General features: G+C 41.0%; 1 protein-coding gene across 1 annotated transcript in view; it reads right to left on the bottom strand.

Annotated features, from left to right (window-relative positions):
* ARHGAP20 (Rho GTPase activating protein 20) overlaps positions 1–27,405 on the bottom strand; it is a 58,727-nt gene that overhangs the window by 13,479 nt on the left and 17,843 nt on the right. The window contains 7 exon segments of the mRNA XM_058839325.1: positions 666–848; positions 2,787–2,853; positions 6,341–6,418; positions 9,137–9,221; positions 10,210–10,251; positions 12,094–12,243; positions 17,286–17,456. Coding sequence (XP_058695308.1) covers positions 666–848; positions 2,787–2,853; positions 6,341–6,418; positions 9,137–9,221; positions 10,210–10,251; positions 12,094–12,243; positions 17,286–17,456 — 776 coding nt within the window.

Raw genomic sequence — 27,405 nt, 5'->3', positions numbered from 1 at the left:
TGTTTCATCATAAGCAGAGGACAGTCATTATGTTGTTGACAACAGAGTGCAAAACGGAGAGCAGGTGCTCATATTTTTGCAGCATCAAGGCCAAAGGCAGAAGAAAATATTACTTTCTTTATTTTACTCAAAGAGCACTGAAATAAAATTCTATTTGCTCACCTCATCTAGATACCCATGTACCTGCCTAGACTTTGCCACTTGAGAGTCCCAGTGAGTAGGTAAGTGTGTAGTCCTAAGTACCTTACTGGGATGAAGGATGCTGGCAAATGTTGCATGGGAATTCTGTGCCAAAGTCAAGCCTTGACTCATGAACCGTGAAACCACCCTGTCTTGTTACAGAGCACAGCAAGGGCTGCAGAGGGAAGCTCAGCTAACACACTCACAAAAATTGCAGGGGCGGGATTCTGTCTTTCTTTTGCTGATTTTAGAACAATCACTTGACAGGCAGCTTGTCAAAATGTAACATACAAAGATGACACATATACAACAGCACACTCAAATCAGTGAGAGCTACACTGCAAAGTCCCCTGAGCAGCTGGAAGATACACCTGCATGCTCCTCTGCGCTTCCCACTGCGCCCCCAGCCCGGCACATTTGCCTTCTGCAGCAGAGCCAGGTGGCCAGGCTGTGGGGAGAGATGCTGGGGTGAGAGGACAACGTACCGTTCAGCTGCTGGCACACGGCCACCTGGCTGGGCTTCAGCACAAACTGGCACTGCAGCTCCTGGGGCAGCTGCTCCGTCAAGAAAGGGCCCTGAAGCTGCCTGGGGCAGGCACAGTGCTTTGATCCGTGGGGCATAGCATCACGAATGTGGCTCATTTTAATTCCAAAGGGATATTCATGTCCTGTTCAAAGAGAAATCGAAATAATCTCTGTTGGATTGACTCAAGACTTGCAAAATTCCATCTGCCCTGGAGAAAAAGCAGATTTTGCCTGCTGGCCCGCAGCACTTTCTCAGTAATCTAAGAATTGTTGCTTTTCTCCATATTTGCACTGGCATAAATCATACACCGGTAGATAGGGAGTTACTGAGTTTGGTGTAGTTAAACAGATGTAAAAGTAAAATCAGATCTATTACAGCTGCATCACATAAAAGCCTGTCAGAAAAAAATAAAAGTGACTATTTCTGAATGCAGTGTTTACTCTTTCTACTGCTTTTATTGTGGCACTGAAAGTTTAGGTACTGCTTGCTCATATCATTCTGGAGAGAAATGAGATTTTGGGAGCAGTCAAGCCAAATTTTTGCTGAGCATGCAAAACCAAAAAATTCCAGTGTGGAAGTGATCTTCCCTCCCTTAACATGTTAAGTCCAACAGCCATTAACTCAGTCAAGTGAGACACAATTATAGTTCCTGTCTGAGGCTGAAACAGGAAGGAAACATTAATCACAGGGCTGATGCAAATGAGCTATGTTTGGCTTTAACCAGCATCTTTGGGGACTACACAGAGGCAATTCATTTCTGGAGGAGCTTTCAGAAATGCCACCGGAAAGACGCTTTTCACACTTGTCTAAAGACCTGGTGGATTAAATATATTGAATATGGATGCAGTGCTAAGATGCTTCAGTTAGCTTGCAGTTAGACTTGAACACTAAGAGAATGGAAGAGATGTTAGTTGAGATTACAGGTAGTATGAAGCTATAGCACAGTCAAACTCTGCTTCTGATGCGCACATATGATAAAAGTTTGCCTAGATAAGGCAAACCTTTGCATAAGTATCAAGAACAGCATCACTTTCATGTCAGACTCTTCTTTTCCAAAGACTGCAACTTGGATTTGCAGTGAGAGTCAGTCAGTTAGGAAGACCTTTCCCATTTCTGAATTCTCTCATTCTATGTTTAAAGCCATGGATGTGATTTGATCTAAAAAAGATACAATAATGGTCAGAAACCCAAAGTCTGGTATGTTTAAAAGGCAAAACAGTATGCACTCTCTGTAAGGTGCACAAGTTAGACATTTTATAAATATTAGTGTTGTCTGACTCCAGAGAAGCATTTGTAGCTAAGGCTGCTTTGAGAAGGAATGTTAAAATTTACTGGGATTAGATTTGCAGGAGGAAAAAACCCAGAAAATCCACAAGTTTTCCTTGCTCTAATCACCTTCAAACTCATACAGCACAAGTAATGCTGGGCTTCTACAGGGAAATGTTCTTACTAATGGAAAGGGATTTGTTCTTAGTGAATCATGGGCCAAAATCAAATCACTCCATCCAATCACTTGCGAGATTTGTGCTGATTCCTGGTCCTGAAATGTTTTGAAAAGCATTTTAGAAAGTTAGTAAGCACTAGTTTGCTCCTACTCAGAGGGGAGCTGTCAGCCAGCATGAGATTACAGGATTGAAAAGGACTCCTTAAATGAGTGAACTTGAGTTGTGGAAGGAAAGATCATTTCTCAAAACTGATGAGTTTTGCTGAGGAGGGGAGTAAACAATGCTATGGAGGTGTAGGAAGAAATATGGGAGAGCTGGACAACCTCCAGAAGAGGAGGTGACTGGAGAGGCCAACTCTGCAGAAACACTGGGGCTCATGCAACAAAACTGGGGCAGAAATAAATGAACTTCCTCAACTTCTTAGTGAAACAAGCAGGCAACTGCTCTTCAAAACAAAAGATCAGCATTTCACTAACTCCCAAGATAGGCAAACTTGCGTGATAGGGAAGTAAGAGAAAAAACAGGAATAACAAAATAAAAGAGGAAACTGAATTTCAGTCTTCTCTCTAATTCTTGCTGCCTACAGCAGCAGTGACCAAGTGAATATTAAAAACAAAACAATTTCAACAACTTACCAATAAGCGGGTAAGGAGAATGTTCTCTTCCTGAAATCACCCATAGCTTGTAGTCTTTTTCAGAGCCCTTTAAAATCAAAATTAAGAATCAGTTTGTCAGCCATTAAGGACAGGCTCTCAAATAAAAGTTTCTCACAATATAAGGATAATCTGCACCTTGCCAGCAGGGTCTAAGGAATCCCCTTTACTTCTGCAGTGCCCAAGCCTGCCACCAGCAATATTCCTGCAGTGTGTCTGTCATGTGCAATGTGATTTATGTGATCTGGGTTCAGCTCTGAGCAATGAGGTGCTGGAGCTCATTATTTCTGAAGAAAACGGGGAGATTTGCCCCCCCTCAGACTAAAGTGCCTCCTGGCATCAGAAGGATGAATGTCAGAGCCCACTTCACTACCCTGCTCCACTCTCTCCCCAGGTTTTCTATATCTCTAAGCAGGAGGAGCTCAGGCTGGTGAGACAACAGCATCCTGTGACTGACACTGGAGCACAAGGCAGGAGCACCTTCACCTGAGACCTGAGCCCACACTAATGATGTCAAGACAAGGATGGCAGCCCCAGGCTCCTGGCACTCAATGCTACCCCAAAATTTTGTCATAGGGCTGCCGTCAGCCTTTCTGTGCAGCCCTTATGTGGAAGGTCCTGGGACTGCTGGATGGTGTTTTAAGACTACTGAGCCCTCTTTAAAATGTACAGCAGAGAGGATAAATTTACATCAAAAGAGACAATTTTCAAAAGACTGGGGAATGTGATGATTTTTGGGAAAAGCTGTGAAAACCTCTGATGTAAATGAAATCAAATTAAAGCAAATTCTAAATATTGCCTTTAGCATAAATGTACAAAAGAAAATAGAAAGTGGATAAATACATTAAAAGTATGTTATTAACTATTATTAACTGCATTAAAAGTGATCTATTTTGCCTTAAATCCCTTTCTGGTGACATTACTAAATCAGGATTGTTAAAATCTAGATGTTTTCTAGCTATAAAAACTGATAAATACCTCATGACAGCATTTATTTAGATCTGAAGTGAATTCCTACCTCCTTTTAAACAGACTTGCCTACTATCCTGCATTTTCTGGACCTTCACCCAGTGTTCCTGGCTTTTGAGACTCTTCCTACCTTCTGCATGCACCTGATGTAATGCTGATACACCCAATAAAGCCTTTGCAGTTTGCTCTCTGACTGCCAGAGCTTTCTGGCCCATATTAGCACTGCTGTTAAGTCAGCTAGCAGGGGGCAGAAGGAAAATAAATAGGCTTTGGAGACATCTCTGATGCCTCAGGGCAAGCAGCCAGGAGCAAATAAATACAGCTGAAGAGCACAAGAAAGGATATTTACTTTTCCTTTCACATACATATATGAAAGGGTTCGTTGCTGTGAAGGGGAAGCAGGGGGAGGGAAGAGCCAGTAAGCACGGTTCCAGGAGGCAGGCTGTTCATCTTTGACTGCAAATGCTGTCCTTTATGGCTTTATGAGGCCATTTGTCAGGATAAATGTGACTGTCCCAGAAAAGTCAGCAAGTGTACTTACAAAGCTGGGAAACCCAAGGCCCTTCCTTCTGCCCCACTTGGTAATTTGGAACAGATGATCAATGCCATTTTGCACGAGCTAGCTGTCATTTTATCAGAGAAACCACAGAGGAAAAAACCCTGATGTGTTAAACCAGAGTGAACTCAGCCAAAGTAATAGCCCCATTAATCACACAATATGTGAAATGTAGTTTTTATAATTGCCATTGAAAAGTCATGGAGCTCCTTTCAAGTGTTTCTCTGTGGACAGAAATAAAAAACCTTAATACAGTGTGTAAGGCAGAGCTTCCTTACAGCCAGAACAATCCTACCAGGGGGCTGGGTGTTTGATTGATATGCAGGCTACAGCTTAATTTATTTAGCTTGTTTGATTTTATTGCTAATCTTATGCCTCTAATGAAAAAAAGGCTTTCTGCTATAAAGAAGAAGTGAAAAAATGTAGTAAATTACTTGAGCAAATAATTCTGCAGGCAAGATTTTACATCTTTCAGATGGCTTTCATTCTTTTTCCACTTGAAATAAAAATGTAAAGAGGAGAAAAAGGTTGATTTTGATAACTACAAAAGAACACAGTGCTGAAACCCAACCAGCTCCTCCTCCTGCTAATCTCAAACAAAGTGTTCTCATTAAATACTACCATTTTTCTGTTTTTTTTTCTGTACACAGAGCGAGGAAGCGCAAATGACACCCATAAGATGAGTAAAAATGAAGCACATCACAATGAAGACTTGCAGCTGTAATAGCATTTCGTCTCCTGATTTTTGGTGCAGAGCAGGGGAGACAATCTGCAATTAAAATCCTGATTTTAATCCACCTTTTATCCTTTTCACCTTGCAATCCCTCTATCGACTCCAGAGATTCCTTAATTAAATGGACTACTGGATTCTGAGCCAGGGCCCAAGCCCTGGTGTAAATGAGATGTCTGAGCCATAACAAGATGGGCAGACACAAATTGCTGTGCCTGGGAAATGCCAAGCTTGCAGAATAGACTCCTGCATTAAAAGCCTGTATAAATTAGGGATAATGGATGCTGGGGAAGGAAAAATCTGAGGTTACTCCAACTTTTGCTGTGAGCCTCCAGAAGCCCCAGGAAAGCATAACAGTGGCATTTTGCTCATCATATTTGACTCTTCACACTCAGGGCTGTGGTAAGGAGACTTGTCAGACTCCATGCAATGAGATCATCACGAGTAAAACATTTTAAAAAATCCTGTAACCCAAAGAGCAAGCTGATAGACCAGTTAAAAAGCTGTCATCCAGGAGCTTCTACATGATCACTGGTATTGGTTGGAGCCACACTGTGAAACACAGTGAGAGAGCCAGAACTCTTGTCCCTGGCGTTGATCCTCTACTGCACCTGAGGCACCACTTAGTCTGGTTTAGGGTAAAGGAAGCCAGTTGAGGCAGTACTTGATCTAGCAGGGATCACTGCATCTATCTGGTACACTACCCTGCATTATCATAAGTTCTGTAAAAGCCTTTTTCCAATACAATTTCACTGTTTAAATTGAGTGCATTCAGATTCCATGCAATCACTTAGTTACATTCGTATCTCACATAACTCCAAAGGTCCATGGATATTTAGAGTACCTGACTGGGACACTTGAGAGCAGTGCAATCTGGGCACAGCTGATCGTGCATGCTTGCACACTTTCAAACCAGCTAACAGGCAGACCAGCAGTTTTCTTGTTCATATTAAATGCAAAAGGAGCTCTATCAAACTCTCACTTCTTGCGTCAAGATTATCTCCTCTTAGGCATCAGCAAAAGAGATTTAAAAGCAACTTGAAATATGACTGATCCCTTACAGGGATGAGAGGCTTGCTTGAAACTTTCAAGGCACTTGATAATCTCTGGAGGTCTATATGTTAACAAGGCACTTCTGCCGCATTTCAACAACTCTGAAATACCATGTTAAAGGATTTAATTAATGTTCATATCCTAAAACTTGGAAAAAGTGCAAGGGAAAATCTGATTGTTAAAAGTAACTACAAAGAAAGACTCATTAAAACTGGTGCAAGGACTTACATTAATTCCCAGCTGCTGCAGGGCCATCAGAATTACATCATTTGCTGTATCAACATTGGTTACACTTAGGGTTTTTGACTGTGAACAGAAAAAAGGAGAAGGGGAAAGTGGCATTAAAAGTTTGGATTTGCAAAGAGTATCTGAAGTGCAGTAGCACTGCATAATTCATTGTTAGAAAAAATGAGAATATTCTGTTAAAATTTTACTTGATAAATAAATTATACTACATAGTTAAAGGTCCAGCTGTCTGAGACCTAGGTTTGGCTCCTCTGCTTTGTCACATACTTTCTATATTTGCTTCCTGCTTCCCCAACAGCTCAATCAGAAAAGAGAGTATTACAATTACCAGGGACATGACTTCCACATTAAAATATGCAAGAAGTCAGAACCACTAACTGCACTTTTAGACACTGCATAAGGGAAACATAATGGTTTTATTAATTTAAGAGCATGGAAGCTTTCTTTGAAAAATGAAACATTTCAGGGACTTTTTTTTCAGTGAGATATCAATTGTTAATTTCTGCCCTTTTCAACTGAAGATCTCCACGGTAAGAAAGTATTGTACACAGGCTGCTCATCCCCATAACCTTTCCCACATTCTAGATAGATTTCTCAAAGCTAGATTTGGCTTAGAACCAGAAGCACTTCCTCTTGGTAATGTTCCATCCAGTTAAAACATGACCTTTCCAGCATCCTCCAGAATCTGCTGATAGGCAGACTGGAAAAGCACGGGGCAGCAGAGACCCCACTGCCTAACCAGCCACAGTGACCAGCACAAAGCGCCAAGCTTTGTGTCAGCCAAAGTGCCACTTTGCACAGGCAGTCTTTCCAGAGTGAGATTTCAGCACCTGCTGCCTGGCACCAGTGCTGCTCCTGTACTGCTGGGCAGTGCTCTGTACCTCAGCTCCGTGGGTTGCTCCAACGCTTGCAGCACCACACCCACGCTGGCCTCGCTTCCCAGCCAGCTTCCACACACCAAGCACAGGTCACTGAGCCTCTGTTACAGGCTGGCTTGGCTCTGCCACCAGGACTACACAGCTTGCGGATTGCAGCTGGCTCATGGCCAGACTAAAGCCTTGGCAGAACAAAGACAAGCCCACTGCAACAAACTACCCAGGCCCACCTGATGGCCCAAAGAAGGGAAGGCAACAGAGCTGGGATGTAGGTGTTTACTGCCAGTCTCAAGACAGTTTACAATACCCTGACACCTTGTGTAGCACGTCAGTTTTATGCTGGCCATAAGATGTTCAGGTGAAACAAACCCCTGACATTTTGCATTTAAAAAAGATCTGAGCTGTACCTTTGTGTAAGACCCTGACAGTAACAAGCTGCCATGGCAATGAAAGGAAAGTAATGAGAATACTGTGTATCTTGCTTCAGGACAGATCTAACGCTCATACCATAAAAAATTTAACATTTGCCTGAAGCAATGACATCTGGCTCTCAGGAGTAGGTCAGCACATTTACATAAATTTTGCTCTTGGCTAGAATACAGTTTGTGCCTTGTGTTCAGCCTACCCTACTGTCCAAATATGAAATAATTCTTGGGCATCTCCAGCTGCTGTAGCACAGGAACCACAGCACCATAAGAACTATGTGCATCACAAAATTTCCATCTGTTCTGTTCCTCCTCTGTTTTACTACTGATAATATCTAGACTGCAGTGTGTGCTTCCTAGGACTGCCAGTATCAAGAGACCATATATGGCACAAGAACTAATTACAGCTAAGGAGAAAAGACAGTGCAGAAAGCCCCAACAAACCCTGGTACAAGACTGCAACACCTGAGTACATGTATGATTTATAGACTTTTACACCTGAGCAGACCTTGATCTACAGTCCTGCATTTGAACTGTAACATTACTAGTATTGCTTATTAACATTTGTTTTAGCAACCTGGCAATTCTATCATTGTTTACCTTAATAATGATTTTCTGGGAGATAAAAAAAGAAAAAAGGCAGACTCCTTTATGCTTACATTTATGAAAATATAGAATTCTAAGTGGAGAGTCATTGCTGGACAAAGACTTACAGTGAAATCTAACTTCTGTGAGAATTTCTTATGCCCTTGCCCATGCTCCTTAGGATTCTAAGCTTGAAATACAGATGTCACAAGCACAGTAAGAAAGAAAAGACAAAAAGCAGGGGAAGAATTGATTGATTATCACTGAATGCTAGGGTATCTCTATGGAACTGGCTACATCCAAGAATGTAGCTTAAACTGGTTAAAAATTATATAGTCAAAAAGGTACAAATCATGCTATGGATGACCTTCCTTTACCATCTACTCTTCATCTATAAATTCACTGACATCAATTACTTTATGATTAACATGCTTAAGGCAATTTCAGGGTGTCCTTATACACTGCTTTACTGACTTAAGATCATTATAAACAATAAAACAACCGCAACTTTGCAGAATTTAATGACAGCAGCTGTGGAATTAGATAAGTTCTACAAACAAAAAAAATAAAGGAACATTGTACTGACATTTCTGGAGATGCTTATGCATAAATTCTGCAAGAGGTGTTTCTTGGGACTTCACACTGTACATTCTTTAGTTCATGTGCCAGAACCAGTATTTCTTACCAAGCACACTGCCTTTAAAACGGAAATCATGTATTAAAGACAAAGAACAAACATTTCAAGGCTGTCTATGCCAAGACTTTTCAAGGGGCTGAATCCTTAATGGAGATTGTAAACCAAAGGAAACCTCTCAATATCCAAAAGATTGGCAGGTGAATAGCACTCATAGGTAATGTGGATTTAGAACCCTGTTTAGCTCAAGAACACTTACGTATGCACAAGTTCCCACGTCCTTTGCAATTATTGTCAGAGGAATGCTTTTAGGATTGTCTTTTTCCTTCTCTTCTCTTATTCGACTGACAAAACAAGTACAAAACAAGTAAATTTTTAATACTGCACACATAAATAGCAAGACATAGATTTATACAGCAATCAAGCAGAAACTTGGTAAGAAGGAGATTGTTTGCAGATGTACTGCAGTACAAACGTCTCTGAGGACAAGAAAGCATCCAGCAGTATCTGGAAGAGATGCTGAGTGTGGCCCCCACTAATGCCCTCTTGTACTGAAGCTCATGGCAGAAATCAGAGTAGGCAGCAGAGAAAAAGAATAGGAAAAAATCAAGCTAAAACTACCCATTATCGTGATGCCTCAGTCTGCACTACAAACTCCTACTGGAGTCAGTTACATCAGTACAGACTAGTTCAAAGGACTGAACAGGAGAACAGTGAACTGGAAATCATCCCAGCAAGGATGATTTAAACAACCCAGGTACTCTGAAGAATCAGGTAACGACACAAGCCTCAACCAGAAGAACTGGGCGACCAGAAAACAGAACCATCACTAGTAGCTTTCTGTCCAAATGCTGAATGAAGTAAGACAGCTCCATTTATGCAAACCCTCCCACCTTACCCTCCAGCATGTTTTTTCAGAACAAAGTACAGCCAGCCTTGAGCAGTAGACAGGTTAGAGCAGAGGTTTCTGAGCTGGGCTTGCTTGAATGCCACCTCCATGGAAAGAGCTCCCACCTCCATGGAAAGAGCTCCAGGCTCAACTTGAGCCACAGTGGCAGAAGCTCCTGCTGCTGTGTTGGGAAGGATCAATGTGTGATAGGAATTGCTCCAGTTCTCTGCTGAGCACAGAGAAGCAATTCCCTCCTTGCACAGGGATTGTTGCATGAAAAGAAACAACATCTCCTGAGGGAGAAGATACGAATTTTTTTTTTTTTTCTTAATATCACTTTGCAAGAGCTTATCTATCATAACGGCATAGGCACCACAGCTTGGGAATCACTGGTCTAGACCAAGACTCTTTCCAGTGTCTTTAAAGATCATATAATAAAGTACCTTTGCAAAAAAGACAGCCATGTTTCCTTTTGTTCTGCAGACCTAAAAGAATTAAAGAAAAAACAGGACAAATCAGCCATCATTCTAATACCAACACAGCCTTTCTACAAACCACAATGGAATGGACTGTTTCTTGTTTGCAATTTCATAAATACCTACAAAAACTAAAAGGTTTATCCAGATTTGAATGAAAAGTCTGCTTCTCTGCAAAGACAACTGAAAAGTCTGTCAGGGAGATCAAAAACCCCAGTTACCAGTTTTTGCCACAGAAGGTAAAGCTTCACCAGTGATCTCAGTAGGAAATGTGTTGAGTTCTTAAAGAAATGTCCAACTAGAAAAGGAGGGTACTTTAAAAAAAAGAGTTTAATTCAAAAGTTTAAAGGCATTTCCTCAGGTACACAGATTTCTTTCCACTTTCACTGTTCTAATTATCTTATTTATTACTTGTTTTATCAGCACATCACAAAGTATATATAAGCCCATTTTACTTAGTAGAGTTTAACTTTAGACATTTTGATGCTTATCTCATTTATGTTTATTTCATATATATACTTGGAAGGATACAAAGATGTCCAGTAAAACATAGCTAACAATATGACAGTTCAAGGAATCTAACCTAATTTTGCTTCAACTTTTTTGATTTAAATCCTGTCCCAGATGTAACTGCTATTCCCACTGCTGCTTTTGCAGATCAAGTTTTTCAAATTTCCGCATTTAGGGAACTACAAACCTACTCAGTCCAAGGGAAATGCATTTTTTAAATGCTACAAATATGATTCTGATTTGGTTGTTTCAGTTCTGCTGGACAGACATCTGTGCACTCATGCATGGCACTTTAGATTTTTCTGTGTACCTCCAGACATCAAATAATTTCATTTCTATAAAATCTCTGACTCTTTTTGACTGAAGCTATTGCTTTTCTATTCAACTACTTTCAGTTATCTATAAAGGATCACATACTGTCTTTAGATCAAAGCTCCTGTTTATTGGCAAGATTTCAATTGAAAATCAACAGAAAATTTAATCTCGGTCTCAGGACTATTAAGTGTAAAAAACATAAACAGCACAACCAGCTCAAGAGAGTGCAGTTTGTAGACAACATTGTCCTTAGGTATGGACAATGGGACACAGAAATTAAGCCAGATACTTCAGCTTTTGCTCTGTGTTGATAAAGAAGAAAATGCCTTTTCCAAGACTCCAGCAAATTAATGTGGCTAAGCAGCTGGGATTTCAGGGGGATGGTGCCCTCCCTCATCTGAAGTGACGAAAGAGCCCTCCTGCTGAGACTAAAATTATCCTAATCACTGAAATTACCTCTACAGCCCTTATGTGTCTTACAGTCAATGCTGTAAAGACAGAGCAAATTTTTTTTCTCTCTATTAAAATTCAGAGATTTGGCTTTAAGAGGAATTTTGACATTTTCTCTGGCACAATTAAATCGAAAAGAGAAATAGGACAAAATCAGTATTTCACTGTATGCTTCCTGCTACTTCCAATACATGGCCTTCTGTTTAAAACTGTCTTACCAGAGTGTCTTTGATCCTTTCATTAGCTTGGCTGTTTAATATTTGTAGTTCATCTTATTAATTAGCCAAGGTGTTTGTCAAGTTACACAAAAACCAGGTAATTTCTGTTAAGCAAGTTTGCAGCACAAAAGTGCTTTGCCAAATTACATATTTTCTCAATTTTTAAAATGATAAGCGAGATGGAAAATAAGGTATGGAGGGAAACTTGCTCTGGGCAGTAGAAGGAACTGGTTTAAGAATCAGCAAGTCCCTACTCCCCACATTCACTGGTGCTGAAATGAATCTGTGATAGTCTCATTACCTGTCAGCCTGGAAACATTTACATAACTTGTTAAATAAAATACATCTCAATTCTTACCTGAAATTTGCCACACAGTTTGTGGTGGGCCAGCCCAAAACAAAGGACCGGTCTGGGTCTGTGCTGCCTTCACAGACTTCTTCTGTACAAAATGCTGTCCACATCTCACAGAGACGTGCTTGGCACTTCAGTTTGAAATGAGAGTGTGACCTGCAGGTGGAAATTCACAGGTGTGTCACACACATGGAAACACAGAAGGCAGATTTAACAAACAGACAGTCTTTTTCCTTCAGGCATACGTCAGGCTTGCACTGGAGCTGATAGAAGAAGCACTTCTGCCTCAGTTAATATTTTATTGGTTGCATGTTAAAACATACCACTTTTTCATTTAAATGGGATCAACAAATCTCTTATTTGTGGAATAAGCAGATTGCTTCTGGCATCCCTGGACATGCCCCTTCTCAGGAGAAATCTGTCCATGTCTAGAGTTGCCCTCGAAATCTTGCTATGAGGAAAAGATTGACACTTGTATTTGACTCTGACTTCAGTGACTTTAATGCCATTGAGGAGGTCACAATACAGTTCTATTGCCTAGCCCCAAGTTCAAAAAATTATGATGAGTTTAAGTAGTAACAACAAGGCCAGGACAAATGAAGCAAACCTGAAGAAAGAACAAGCAGAAAATTGCCATTTGTGTTAACTACAGCACAGGTCACCACAAAACCGTCACAAATTTTCTACATCACACCACTTGAATGAGCCAAGACCTTGCACATTCTCAAAATATTTACTCATTGACAAGGAAGACACATAATTTTCCAAATTTTTAAAAATCCGGCCCTTCCTATGTTTTATGCTACAAAACAATTGAGTAAAGGTCAAATTTACAGAATTTCACAGGTTAACTTCAACTCTTTTCTTCCCATACATTTCTCTTTATAAGTGTCCTTCCTTTGTAGGATTGGTGAGCGCTAGTGCTACATGAGAAACAAGTAAAAACTCCAAAAGTCAATCCAGTTCTGTAGCAGTGCTACAGCCACTTGCTTCAAGCCCTGCAGAATTACCTGAGCTATGGTTCTCCTGGGCCAGCAGGGAAAGGCTGGAGCATCCCCTCCCTGAAACCAAGAGCACATCAGCTCACCACTGTGCTGCAAATGTGGATGGGGACAGTGCTGGGCACCATGGTGATTAGTGCTCTATAAATAAATACTCCAGGTAAGCAGTTTCTTAGGGCTTTGGTGCACATGGACTGCCTTCTCTGAGATTAGCTTCGTTTACAAGCTATTTGATTTGGGACAGACTGAACTAATACAGTCTGAAACACGAAAGCACTTGAACCTTGTGGCTTTAAAGAGGGCATAGACGAACTTGGCTGGTCTGAATTTTCCAGCTGACGTGCTAACAGGTGTGGTGGGATAGTGCAGCCCATTCAGAGGAAGGCCAAGAAAGAACCATCATTACATATAGAGCCTAAGGTTATGGTGTTTCCTGATCAGCTGAACATTTCACCTCTCTTTATGACATTTTGCTACCCAATCAAAGAGAAACTTAAAGTACAGGATGTACTTAAAGTAACATTCTTGTTAGCAAATCAGTTTAAGATGCAACAAGTAAGATCTGTCAAGAATACAAAAAAACTGTATTCTGACCATGGAATGAATTGAGAAAATGTAGATTTACAAAAAAATAAAGCTGTGAATTCTAATGTAGATATTAATAAGTGGATGTCTGGTCTGACTCCATCAAATCTACTGAACCTCCCTTCCTCCTCAACTTCTTTTTGCCATTACCCAGTACACTGAACACTCTACATGCTGTTTGATTTTTTTTAATTTTTACAGTCCATAAAGCCAGATCCCTACAGTGCCAGTAGCAGGTGTCAGCAGGGCATTGGCAGAAACACAAGGATGTTCTCCAATCATGCTTGACGTATATTCTTACCCTGTTTGCCATGCCTAGTCACAGCTTTCAGCTATTATCAGTATTCAAGTGGCCTGGTTTCCAGAGGTGCTGAAACAGTAGCTTCCATTAACATCTAAAGAGCCTGAAGTATAGTTCTATTCCTATCTGCCATGTCCTTTATGCAATCCATGGCTTCTCAGCATTTGTGCACCATGGGTCTTCTATTTAAATGCCAAAGCATCACCATTGGACATGAATATATTGCTGACTAAGGAAGCAGCGTGGTAAAACATTCAAAAATTTGGTACAGAAACAATCTAATGAGTATTGTTTATTTTTTAAGGAAGTGCCCTAGCAGATGTTACTGTCAATATCTGGCAGATCCCAAATCGACTGAAATCAACAGAAAAATCATGAAGACCAATGCTGTAGATATTGACACACCCAAGTTGTGTACTCTGCAGAGTACACACAGTTCCTTTCGCTTACAATTGGATACCTTGCAGCCAGTTACAGATGGAAGATTACTTTTTCTCTAGATTTGCTAATCTCCTTAACTGAATGATCCAACAAAAGCATTTATGGATCTACTGTGAGACTGCTACTGTAATTCCATGTATGAACTCAGCCATTAATTCCTATGTCCAGACACTTCAGGAAAATACCCTTCAAAGGCACATGTATGTACACAGGTGCACATTACAAAGGAGAAAAAGGAAACCATTTCTCTGTATCTCCCACATAAAAACTTACATGAGACACCTTCATCATTGAATTGACAGATCCTTGAAATATTTACTCTGCCAAATAAAAGCATACACTGTCTGTAAGAAATCTAATCAATATATAAAAAAAGAGTATAACATTTTATATAATTAACTTTGGTTTAGTTAGAAAAATTCTTTCAGTAAATTCATTGGTGACTTAACCCTCACATAAAGGTGGTGAAGGACAGGGCAGCAGAGGAACACAGCATGTGAGTATCATTCTTATTTTTTATAAACTGGTGTAACGCATCACTGTAAACAGTAGGAATTTGTATTTCAGAAATTATTAGAAAATAGCAAAAAAACGAACCCACAGGCCCCTTGTCCAAAGTCATACATGGACCAGTTCTAGAGAGGACTTTCTTACCCCTCACAAATTCCAATGGGAGCAATGCAAATTTGTTACCTTTAAGCAGGAGCTCAGCACTGTACAAGCAATTTACTCAGCAAGCTCAAAGGACACAAGACACTTGTTCTCTTTAGGAAAAATCTGTACCCATTTGCTGGTCATACAAAGCTGATTGTATGAGCTCCATTTGTACCATGACTGGTCACCTGCAGCTGAGCTCACACCCACAAGGGGCCCAGCTGGACTGAAGATACCCTAGAGGTTCATATGCCCCAAGCTGAAAAACTACTTAAGACAGAATTATTCACAAGGAATAATTCTGATGTGAAGTCAGATTCAACTGTATCATTAATTCTGTCCTAGTCTTACTGCTTTGACGCTGTACCAGCTATTAAAAAGTCAATAGCAATCAACAGTCATGGCCACATAGCAATATACACACTCGGGTTTTCTTTCTAGGAATCAGCATTGGCATTTCAGTGTGCGACAGATTTAAAAATGCTGATTTTTAAGTAGTATTCATTAGTGACAGCTCTGATGCTTTAATTGCTGACAGGGCAGCTGTAGAGAGAACGTCCCAATTAGTTCTTCAAAATACATTAAATCACTCAAAATACTATTTTTACCATTTCTAGAAAAGACTTGCTCACCCCCCCCCCCCCTTTTTCACATGCTAAAGCACAAATTGTCCTCTTCCACCTTTTTTAAACATTGTATCTCTTCACCACATTAAATCACATGCTGTAGGAGCTGCTATTACTCCCTAGGGACCAGATTTTTGTGCAGTTACACAAACTAGTGCTTTCCTATGCAAATAGTCCCACTGGGATGCAGCCAAACCTGCAGCAATGTGCAGCTCAGCCTGGGGCTGTAACACAGCTTGTGCTCAGCAGGCTGACCAGGTGGAGAGGGCTTTATCCCTCCTGACTGTACTCTCCCACAATTTAGAAGCTAAGCCAGTGGACAGAGACAGCATGACCCCCCTCACCCACTATCAATGCTCTTTCAGCACGGGTGAATTTGCCACAATAAGGAGCTGGTTTTGCCTCAGTGACTGTAAGAGGAACCCAGAAACCTATGTAAGTTGCAAGTATTTCACTTCACAGCTGAAATTAGGTGAGGTGAATTCCACCCTGAAGCAGCAACAAACAAAAATGAATACAGTAACAATGCTGTTACTGCTAGTGCTGGTAGAATACCAAGATTTCCCCTAAATATCCTTATGCTCTCCACCCACCCATAGCAGAACATGTTTTGTGTAAAATATCCTCTGTGTTGTCACACCACATCAAGTGAAGAAGTTCAGCTGGGAGGGGGTTATGTTGACTATGTATGATTCAAACAGACACAGCTCAGATTTCTACATAAAACACAGATTTCTTCTGCCTTTTCCCAGAAGCCCCTGAAACAATTGCTTAAGCAAAACAACACACTGCAAAAGCCCAGGATTCACTTTGAGATTGCCCACCCTGTGAAACCACAACACAGTGCCTAACAGAGAGTGAAGCTACATCAGGATTTTTTATCCTTATTCCTCCATAACAACAAGTGAAAGCACCCTCTAAAACTGCCTTAAACCACAAATGCCACATGAAGCTGGCATGCTTCAAGCCTGTAAATGTGATTTAATTGTGAATGGTAGAGTGAATAATCAGAGCTCAACAGCAAGCCTGATTACACATGAACACTACCCAGACTGCTCAGCATGGCTTCCCCTTCCCCAAGCTCCTTCTGGCACAGAAGGACAACCTACAGAGACAGACACTGCAGTGCCGCCTGCAATCTCTAGTTTTATACAGCTGCTCATCCCTGGTGTGCATCAAAGCAGCTTTCAGGTAAGGGTTAAAACCTCTAATTCCTCTACAACACAACCACTGGTGTTTTCCAAACCCAGAAGACTGAGGATGACCTGTCTAAATCAAGAAGTTGAAGGTAGCACACTGGACATAGCTGAGCACCAATGAGTCTTTTGTGACACTGAATTCCCAAAGTGGAGAAGATGACAGAAAACAAGAAATACATCAAAAAATATCTGATACTTCCATAAAATTCTGCATCCTGAAATTTCCCTATTGCTATGAGGTTTTCAAAGGTCCCTGGAGAGGTCAAAATAAAACGTTTCCTTACGATTTAGGGAAAATTTGCTACTAAAAAAGCATTCTGGAAATCTGTGCAATGTTCCACTGAAGGAAAGGTCTGCTCTGCAGGAGCAGTGCCTGAGGGGCCATACTCACTTAGACTTGGCAACAACCAGAAGGTCTGTGAAGAGGAAAAGGTGTCGCTCCTGGGTTTGCAGACTCGTCTTCAGCTGCACGTGGCCATCCAGGATGAACGTTCGGTTGTGGCATATGAAAGACTGCACAAGGGGCCATGCCTCTGGGCTGATGGGGGACAAGCAGCCTTCCCTGCAAAAACACAGAAAATAAGCGGAATAAAGGAAAGCAAATCAGCTACTTGCTTATGAGTGAGAGCCAGGCAGTGACTTTCCACACCTGCTGCCAAAAAGTAATTTATTTGACCACACTTCATTGAAAGGTGAGAGGCACTTAGAGGATAATTCAGCAGTCAGATTCTGACACAAAATCTGTTAGGGACTGTCCTCTCTGAACCTTTACAGCCCAAGCTTTAAAAAAATGAGCATTTATAGACACAGCCCTTCCCATTTTTGCTATTTGTATTTGTTTCCCTTTGTACTGAAGTCTTAGAGAAAATTTTCTGTCTCTTGTACACTCTCCAAAAAGACAGAGGACACATAGGCATGATAACTGCACATCTACCTTGATCAGAATAGGACTCATGCTCAGGGTTAAAAGCCATTTATAGAAATTATTCAGAAATGATGACAAATAAAAGGTGTTACTGAAGCCCGCTAGAGACACACCATGTGCTAGATGCAACATGAGAAGGCTGCTCAGCCTTTCTATCTCCCAGCACACAACCCACAACCACTGAAGTAAGCTCCTGCTGCAGGGTTTGGCTGTGTGGCTGGAGCATAGCTATGCTCACCTGAAGCTGCAGGGCAATCCAAACCCAAGCCTGTGGGGAAATACCAGGCTCTCTCCTAGAAGACACTGATCTTTTCTAAGGAGGTATTGAATAAGTTGCAGCCCAAGGTGCAGACATGATTCTCTCAAACTCTCCTCATCTAACTGTTCTACATAAAACAGCTGAATAGTTATTGAAGCAGAAATAGATTTTCTCTAACATGATGGTCACGCTTACTCACCCAGACAGGATATCCCTACTTTCTGAGCCTTGCTCTAACAAACTACCATTTTTATGAAGCCAAACCAAATGAATGTGAGGGTCTAAGAGAAGGACACTCCTTCTCTAGGGTTCCCTAGAAGCTTGTAGCAGGTCTTCCTTGGAAAGCCAGAGGGATGGCCTCAAGCTCTCACAAAAAGCTGACAGAACAGAACTTGGGTCTCCTATACCCTGGTGTACCTTAAATAATGAATTTCTGGATTAAGTCCAGGAACCATCAGTATCTTTACTCATGATCTTAAAATCCAACTTTTCAATTATTTGCTTTCCCATGTGATGCCTCCAAATGAACCATTTCCCTCTGGCAAAACAAATCAGTTCAATTTTTATTCAAATGTATTTACTTTTTTTTTCCCCTCAAAATATAATTCAACTAATTAAAATAAATTAAGCTAACACTTATCAGGCAGGATCAGCTTGGCAAGGGCAGGTTGAACAGAACAGTTTTGCAATTGCAGTTTATTCCTGGTCCCACTGGAATGGATGACAAATACCTAATGACTTTTCTGGGAGAAGAAATGGAGCTTTATACAGTGAAAGACACAAAACAAACGAGGTGGAGGGAAATGAAAGAAAACAAGAGCACAGGAAACCTTCAAAGAAGGTCATAAACCTTGTACCTCTCTTAGAGCCTGGATGGCTCATAACCCTCCTCTCCTTGATACTTGTGGTTGGATTATGCAGAAAGTTATTTAGGAAATCCTAACAGCTGGGAGAGAAAGGATAAGCTCTAAGATTGGCCTACATTAGCAGGACACACTTTCACTGATGTATAAGGAGCTGGCAAGGATTTCTACTTGTTGGGAAGGGCCTCGGATTTGGCCTTGGAGCCTTCAGTTTTTAAAAGAATTCCTCAACTTATTTTGCCTTAAACTGTGTCTTAATCTTGTCTTTCATTACCTAGCCCTTCAGGTAAGAGAGAAAGAAGAGGAATTACTTACAGAATTAATAATGCAAACCTAAGTTATTTGATCATTCCTATGCAGAAGAGGTGTCCAGAAGTGTGGAGGCTAAAGCAGAGGGAGGAGTTTTGGTCCAGCATAACAGGGATACACATTGTGCACCCAGCAACAGGAACCTAGGGAACAACAAGCACCTTTCCTACACTGCCACTCCCATAGGACTAGAAATTGCCACCTCACCGGTTGATCAATGAGTGTTAGGCAACTGTGACTCCATTTCATTAACTCCTTAGCAGCACTTGGCACAGAAACTCAAGCACAATTCAGGAATGCTGATGAGTCTACCTTGTCACCTGCATGAAAGTCATGCATGGTCTTTACCTCACAGATTATGCTCACCTGTACTTGAACCCAGTAACAACAACTGTGAGGAAAACCCTTTCCATGTTACACTGCTGTAAGCAATCTTACAGTCATAAGGTCCGGCTTTTATGTCTCCACATAGGCAATTCTGTTTGATGATTCCTATTTGTACGTTTTCTACATGATGATTCATAAGCCCAGGAGCCTCTCAAGTTAAACTAAGCTAAGATTTTGCCATGTTGGTACAAAAATGAAGGTGTAGTAGATTTAGTAATGCCAGCAGGGTCAAGCAAATTGAACTGTCTTTTTAGCCAGTGCATCTCAAGCACATCTGTCAGCTAAACTTTAATAAGCACTCTTACATACACTAATATTAGAACTTACCTGATAAGCCATATTAAAAAAAAAAAAAAAAAAAGTGCCAATATTTTCTTCAAAGTGGGGAAAAAAAGAATCAAAGCCATTAATTTAGCCAGAATCTTCAATCTTCTAACGCCCCAGAAATAAGGAACATGAAGGAAATTCACATCAGCAGTGACAAAAATATCTTTTGGAAAGCAGGCTTTTGATCCTCTCAATTAATGTTCCTTTGTTACATGACATGAATGACACCCAAGTGTTGTTACATTGAAGAAAATGCAAATCAGCAATATCCTCAGGCATAGGGATTTATATGAGAGAGGTATTCTTGCAGTTCAGTTTTTGATGGCTCAATAATTTTTCTGGCCATTAGATAGGTTTAATTTTGAAAAAGTGCTAAGTACATAAATACTGACTCTCTGAAAATTCCTTTCAATAAAATTAGGCAAAACTCAGGTCAACATGATTCCTGATATTAATAAAAAATAAAAGTCAGTGATGTAGGGCTCTGTCTTTCCTGTGTTTCCCTAAAAATCACTTTATGATTAGCACATGTAAAAATCCCACACAGTAACATCTTTCCATTTTGGCAGAAAAAAAACCCACCTGTCATCCAGGTTTGTTAAGAAGAAACTATGAACTGATTCTGGAAAGATGGGGTTAGATGAGGATCCTGTAGAGCCAGCAATCAGTCATGTTCCATTTTGTAACAAAGCAAGGCAGACACTGATGTTTCAATGGCATTGCCATTAGTCTTAAGTGGACTTTTTTTTCTAAAAGTAGTATCATGGGGGTCTGAAATTTCCATGTGGGATTTTAACTAAGGAGAAAATTCTGTAATTTGAGGATATCTACAGAGATATTCTTGAGCTCTTCAGGCAAAGACTAAAATCACTGTGTTGGATGAAATTAGTAGAAAGATAATTGAAGATTTCTCTCTGGGTGTTTCCAGAACATAAATTTTTATACCTCTTATTTTTCAAATTAATCAAAATAGTCATTTTGTGCTTATTCAAAAGACACTATGATTTAAAAGACCACTTCAATTTTGTAGGTGAAACACATGAGGGTGAAATCTACAGCAGTCAGCCAAATACTGAAAAACACATCTTGGCTGCATTCGGTGTGAAAACAAACATCAGAGCTCACTTCATTGATCCTGTATTTACCAGAAAACACAGAAACACAAAAAACACTTCTTCCCCCTGAAGAGCTTCCTTGGGGTTTCCAATAAAGCTGATACCTGAATGGCATTACCCACAAAATGTTTATTCTTGGTGTTAATGAAGACATCAGCTTCATTCCCTGTTTATAGTGAAAACAATGAAAGAAAATACACTTTTTGAAGGACAGCTTAACAGTCCATGCTAAGTTGTTACTAAACCCATGATCCAAATGTCATTTATTCCAATAGGAAGCTTTCCCCTGATTTCAGCTGATGATGACTTCAGCCTATCATTGGTTTAGATTAAGCTCTAAGATGCTTCAGGGGAACAACCTGTTCAAGGTAGCTAAGCTGGAATAAGCTGCTGCAGGTATCTCAGCTATGTGACATCCCTCTCACAGACTGCTCATGCTCCATCCTAAACCTCACTCCATTTTTTTGGTTATTGTTCTCTGCCAGAACTTTTCTCCACTGATGATCTCTCTGCAGCCACAGAAGTCAATTTCCTCTTACGATGCAACACCAGTGCTCTCTGCAAGACTGATACCTATTGAAATAAAATGCCATTTCTCTTTTTAACCTCTGAAGTTCTTCTCAAGATGTAGGTGAGAAATTCACCTTTTTATCAGCAGAGCAGTGAAATGATAGCCATTCAAAAGGCTGAAACTTGATCCAGCCCAACCATGTGTGAGGCTGCACTTGGTCTGTCAAACACATATGTAATACCTTTCCAAATCCTCTTACTTGGCCTACACTCATTTAACAAATATGTACTGTAGGTATAAATCCTGCATGCCTCCACTGGTGCTGAAGCTCAAGTAAGGACCAGAGGCTCTTTCCAGTTTTCATACAATCAGTCATAGACACATAGAATATCCTGATGTGGAAGGGACACATGAGAATCATTCAATCACAGAGTCACAGAATAGCCTGGGCTGGAAGGGACCTTTAAAGGTCATCTAGTCCAACAGCTCTGCAAAGAGCATGGACACCAGAGCCCTGACCAACCTGACCTTGAATCCTTCCAGGCATGGGGTATCTTAACATTCCTCAAGGAAAACCATCTTACAGGCCACCTTTATGTACTGGAAGGCTGCTCTAAGGTCTCAAGAGAGCTCCAGGCTGAACAGTTCCCATTCTGTCAGCCTTTTCTCTTGGGAGAGGTGCTCCATCCTTCTAGTAATCTTCATGGCTTTCCTCTCCCAGCTCCAATAGGTTCATGTTCTTTCTGTGCTGGGGACCCCAGAATTGGACTTAGAACTCCAGGTAGGGTCTCACCATAGTGAAGTAGAGTCCCCTTCCTCAACCTGCTTCCCACACTGCTTTTGATGCACCCCAGGACACGCTTGGCCCTCCAGGCTACCAGGGCACTGCTGACTCACAGTCAACTTCTCATTGACCAGGACCCCCAGATCCATTTCCCCTGGGCTGCTTTCCAGCGTCTCACTCCCCAGTCTGTCTGTACATCCACGATTGCCTCATGGCAGGTGCAGAATCCAGTGCTTGCCCTGGTTAAACTTCATGCAGTTGGTGACTGCCCATGTCTCTAATTTGCCTACATCTCTCTGCAGGGCCTCTCTGCCTTCCAGGAAGTTAACAGTTCCTTCCAGTTTGGTGTCATCAGCAAACTGATGTTAAGTGTACCTTGAAGTCCTATGTCCAAATCATTTATGAAGAAAGTGAAGAGGATCTGCCTACATGCATAGAGCTTGCAGCTTGCAGCATAAATCTAACCTTGTTTTGGCTACAGGCTAGAGAGGCCACCAAGCAGAGCACCTGCTAACCTTCCTCATAGTGTTTAGGGACATCAGACTTCCTTTGTATATCTCAAAGGCCAGTTTTGGATGGCTCTAAGGAATAAGCAATTTATCTTCTAGGAATAACAAAGCCAATGAACTTTCAACTTCAGCGTCTCTCAGTTCTCATCTCTCAGATTATTTTACCATCGCTGAATCACAGCTTTGGGCTAGAGCAGCCCACTGAGAGAAGCAGGAGCTACTCACATCCTTTCAGGGCTAGTGAAAACAGCAGCTATCTGCACCATAAGAAATGTTTACAGTTCAGCCCACATTACAGATTTTTGCCAAAATGGATTAGCAGTCAGGGAAAACATGTCATTTGTGACCAGCAGAGATACCCCCAAAAGCAAGCAAGATCTAGAAGGTAAGTTCCTCCACTTTGTTAACAGAGCTTATATTGTAAATCAGGTGACAATACTTGTACTTTCTTTCTGTGCCTCCTTCAATAGGATCTCAGTAGATGGTTTCCTTGTTTTTTTGCTAATGAGGCAGGACCTGCTAACTGGAGCTTGGAAGCCAAGATGATTTACTGCTGGAAATCCATTAACTCTCAGACATAGATCCCTTACAGTGGCTAGAGGGTGTTTTGCATTCAAGGTAATTAACTTAATAAGGTAGTGAGAACAATTCTTGAACTAACCAAATGCAAATAGGTGCAATTTGGTGTGCAAGAGCTCGGCAAATAAGGAGACGTAAGGTGGAACAAAAAACCCAACCAAATCTGTAACTCAGCAGTGAGCACTGACTCATTCACCTTGCAGCACTCCTTACAGTGCACCAAAGGGCAATGTTAAGGTTTCAGGACTTCAACACACATCAAATTCCATCTTAAATGGTAATCTGGTTGTGACTTGAACTATATTCTAGTCAACCTGACAAAATCTTTGTCAAGACTTTGCCAAAATAATCACACAAAACAGATCACTGTGTTCTGTACACTAAAGGAGAAGAGTGAAAAACTAAATGAATGAAGAGCTTTTCTTGTACACTGAAAACAATTGCCCATGCTCAGGCCTGAACACAGGACAATGGAGACAGTCCTGTTTAAGCTCCTGATTAATTTAGTTTCTATCATGTTGGCAGCTTATTAAAGCATATGCTTGAAGAATCACTCCTCAGGCTAGAACAGTTGTTAAGAGAAAGTAGGCTACAACTGCACTACACCCATTTACAGACCTACCTCCAAAATCTGTCAGCAAGGGGCTTTGTCTTTGAAAAACAGTTGAGGAACAAGCAAAGCCCTGTGTAAGTTCTTGCTCATTCCCTCGAACCAGCTGTAGATGGAAAAGGGTAGGAACAGGGAGATACAACATAGTACTCCTCAAGAACACTATCTATCTGGAGATGTCCTTGTGAGAGCTTCTGGCCTGGCACAAACTATCTATAGATGGAGTAATGAGCTGAAAATAGATGCCAAAATCCATGCCCATTTCCCATGACTTGCTCAGTCCAGCTGGCTCCATCTCCTGTTCAGCACAACCACGCAAAGCCCTGTTGGCCTCAGGGACGAGCATTCACAGCTCTCATTACCATGAACAAGGTAACACAGACAAGGCTCACCCACACAAAGCAATCTGCAGCTCAGAGCCTTACTTAGACAGGTAGATATATATAGCTATAGATATATATAGAGATAGAGATATAAAATCCTCTGCATTTTTAAAGGTGCTAACTGCTCCTTTCTGAACCACAACCAGTGCCCTCGGCAAGTCACCCACGTGCTCAGGATCTGCCCACTTCAAATCTTAGTGATCCTGAATCTACACTTGCAGGGCACTTTATTGTAATAAATAACAATTATACTTGGAGGGCAAAAGGAAGAACAAAAAGCATGAGCTTGGAGAGTAGGAGTGTTTTCCAGGAAGGTGGTAGGTAAGATGTAGGCCAGCACAAAGTTAGTATGCAGTTGTAAACTTACATGGACTATTTATAGAAGGGACTTTAATAAGCAAGCATAAAACTCCCTTAATCACATGGGCTGCCAACCCATTTCTGAAAATCTGCTGTCAATTGATCCCTGCTATGCCAAGGGAGCTTCGTTCTGAAGATGCTGGGCATGTTTGCATGCTGTTATCTTTGGTAAATCTTATGCAGTTGAAGGAGCACTTTGTGAAAACAGTGTAGCATTCCAGAAATAGCAAGTTTATTTTCTGCAGCACTCCTTTAAAGTCCCCTAGGCCATCACCATTGTGGGTACAGTAGCTTTTGTACCATGAAACAAGTAAGATCTGCTTGGTTTTTCAAAGAGCATTAGTTGCTAAGTTTTACAATGCCTGATTCTACTTTACACGTGTTCTTTACTGGTTGCAACTTCGTTTTTACAAGCAATATATTTGAACAAATATGGGGCAGTCACCCCTCACCCCTGCATTTTCCCTTAGGGACTGCGCCTCTGGATCCCACAGGGAGTCCTCTGACCTGGAGCACGTATCAGCCTCAGTTCACAGCCACCAGCACAGGGCTGTCCTCACTCTACCCAGGCAAACTGGACCTCAGAAAACTATACCCAGGATCAAGCAGTGAGTCCCACCAGGGTCACAAAGCCTTCAGACCAAAATGTGCTGCAAGCCACTTTCCAGCACTGTCAGGGCAAGCACAAGCCTGGACAATGGAAGGAAGATATATTAGTTGAGACTGGGAGCAAGTTTTACTCAGATAAATGGACAAATTTTTATTTTAGGACAGAAATCAAAGCTAAAACTTGTATTCATGAAATTGGATATCACTTCTCTGCTTCTAAAACTCAGTGTGTGCATTTTAATGAAATATATATTGAGAAAAATATTCCAACTTAAATTATAATAGGATTCTAAAAATTGTCTTGTATCATCTCTGCATGATGTCAAAATCTCATCAAACATAATAAAAATTATTACAAAGAATAAGGTGGTTTGCACCAAATGTTTCAGGTGCTGAGGCACATAACACTACTTTTCTGTAGTCTGGCAGTAAAATATCACATTGCTGTAGGGTAAAATGCATCATTAAAACAAAATCCTCACACTTTGCAGGATGGAAGGTTGGCAACTTAACTGTAAACAAAGCTGCACTTAAGTAATTTTTACATAGCCAAAAGGACAATATTCTCTGCAGAGCAACCATGCACTACAGTGTGGAGGCTGGAGACAGAAAACACACTTGTGGTTTGGTTTGCTTCCAAGACTTCTTGTTTTATTTTAACAAACAGCTGCAAGGTGTTTACTCTGAAAATTTAACACAAGGGCAAAAATTCTCTATTGGTATAAATTAGCACCACACGTTTTGGTTCAGTTTTGCCTATTTCCACCAGAAAACAATTTAGGGCAAGTTATTTAAAACCTATTGAAAAGCTCTTGCAGTGTGGGTGTTCTCCAGTCAGTCAATGAGTTCAAGGGGCTTTGGTCTAAGGACGACCCCTGAGCAAGGGAGACATTTGGGAGAGGACACATTCACATACAGAAGTTAATAAAAGCTTTTTGGCCTTTGGAAGAATCAATCCTCTGTTCACCACTGCAGTTCCCACTCACTTTTACTTACTGACATGGCAGCACCACCTTGAGTTACTCTCTCTTTGCAGTTGAATCAGGGAAATGCCATTCCAAGCACTGTCTACCCAAACAGAGGTTTCATTGTTCAGACAAAAAAAAAAAAAAAATCACCAAGAAAAGTGACCTTTGGGGGAAAAAAGAGAAAGATAATAAAGAAAAAAATAGGAAAAAAGTAGGATGAACTGAGGGGAAAAAAAAGCCCAAAACTTAACACCCCAGCTCTACAGTTCTGCACCATGGCTATCTGGACTTTTTGGAGCTTTTCATGGCCTACAAGAATCCTGGACGCACAGGCTACCTTTGCTATTACCAACCAAACTTCTTCCAACCTTTTTGGAGGAGGAATACAGAGGAGGAGGAATACACTCTGGGATCTCAGTCCCACCAGGAGATCCAGTATTATTTTAGTCAGCTGAAGGGATAAGGTTTTGTCCTACCTTAACTTTTTGAGAAGCAGTAATTGCAATTAGGAAAATTAATCCCACTTAATCATAACTGGAACATTTAAAAGCCTGGCTTAACTCCATTGACTCTGACTTACCTCATGGATGAAACTAACCTTTTATTCAAAAGGGGTTTTCATATATCTTCTTGTAAAGTGTATTACAAGAGTTCAGCACAGGTCACATAACAGCCAGGAATTCTGGGTTACCAAAAATAGCTAGGACATTCTGCATATCTCTACAGAAGCAGGTAATTTAAAGCTGATGTGCACATGAGGTAAAAAGACTGGTTTAGAAATCCCTTCTGGACCATCATGAATGGCTGTCAATGAGTCTACACGTTTCTACTGACCCTAACATCTCCAGATACATGTCACACAGGCTGTAGATGGGCACAAGTAAGGCACTTGTGTGACCATGTCCTTTCAACAAGGAAATGGCATTTTCTAGTTGACTGACTGGGTTTACTGTCTGTCAGTCACCCTACTCAATTATTGGGTAATACCAGTGGGGCTGCTCATGGTCTCTCAA

This window comes from Poecile atricapillus, chromosome 1 (assembly GCF_030490865.1).
Source record: "Poecile atricapillus isolate bPoeAtr1 chromosome 1, bPoeAtr1.hap1, whole genome shotgun sequence".
NCBI classification, from domain to species: Eukaryota; Metazoa; Chordata; class Aves; order Passeriformes; family Paridae; genus Poecile; species Poecile atricapillus.
This window is presented reverse-complemented; position numbering and strand designations above follow the sequence as displayed.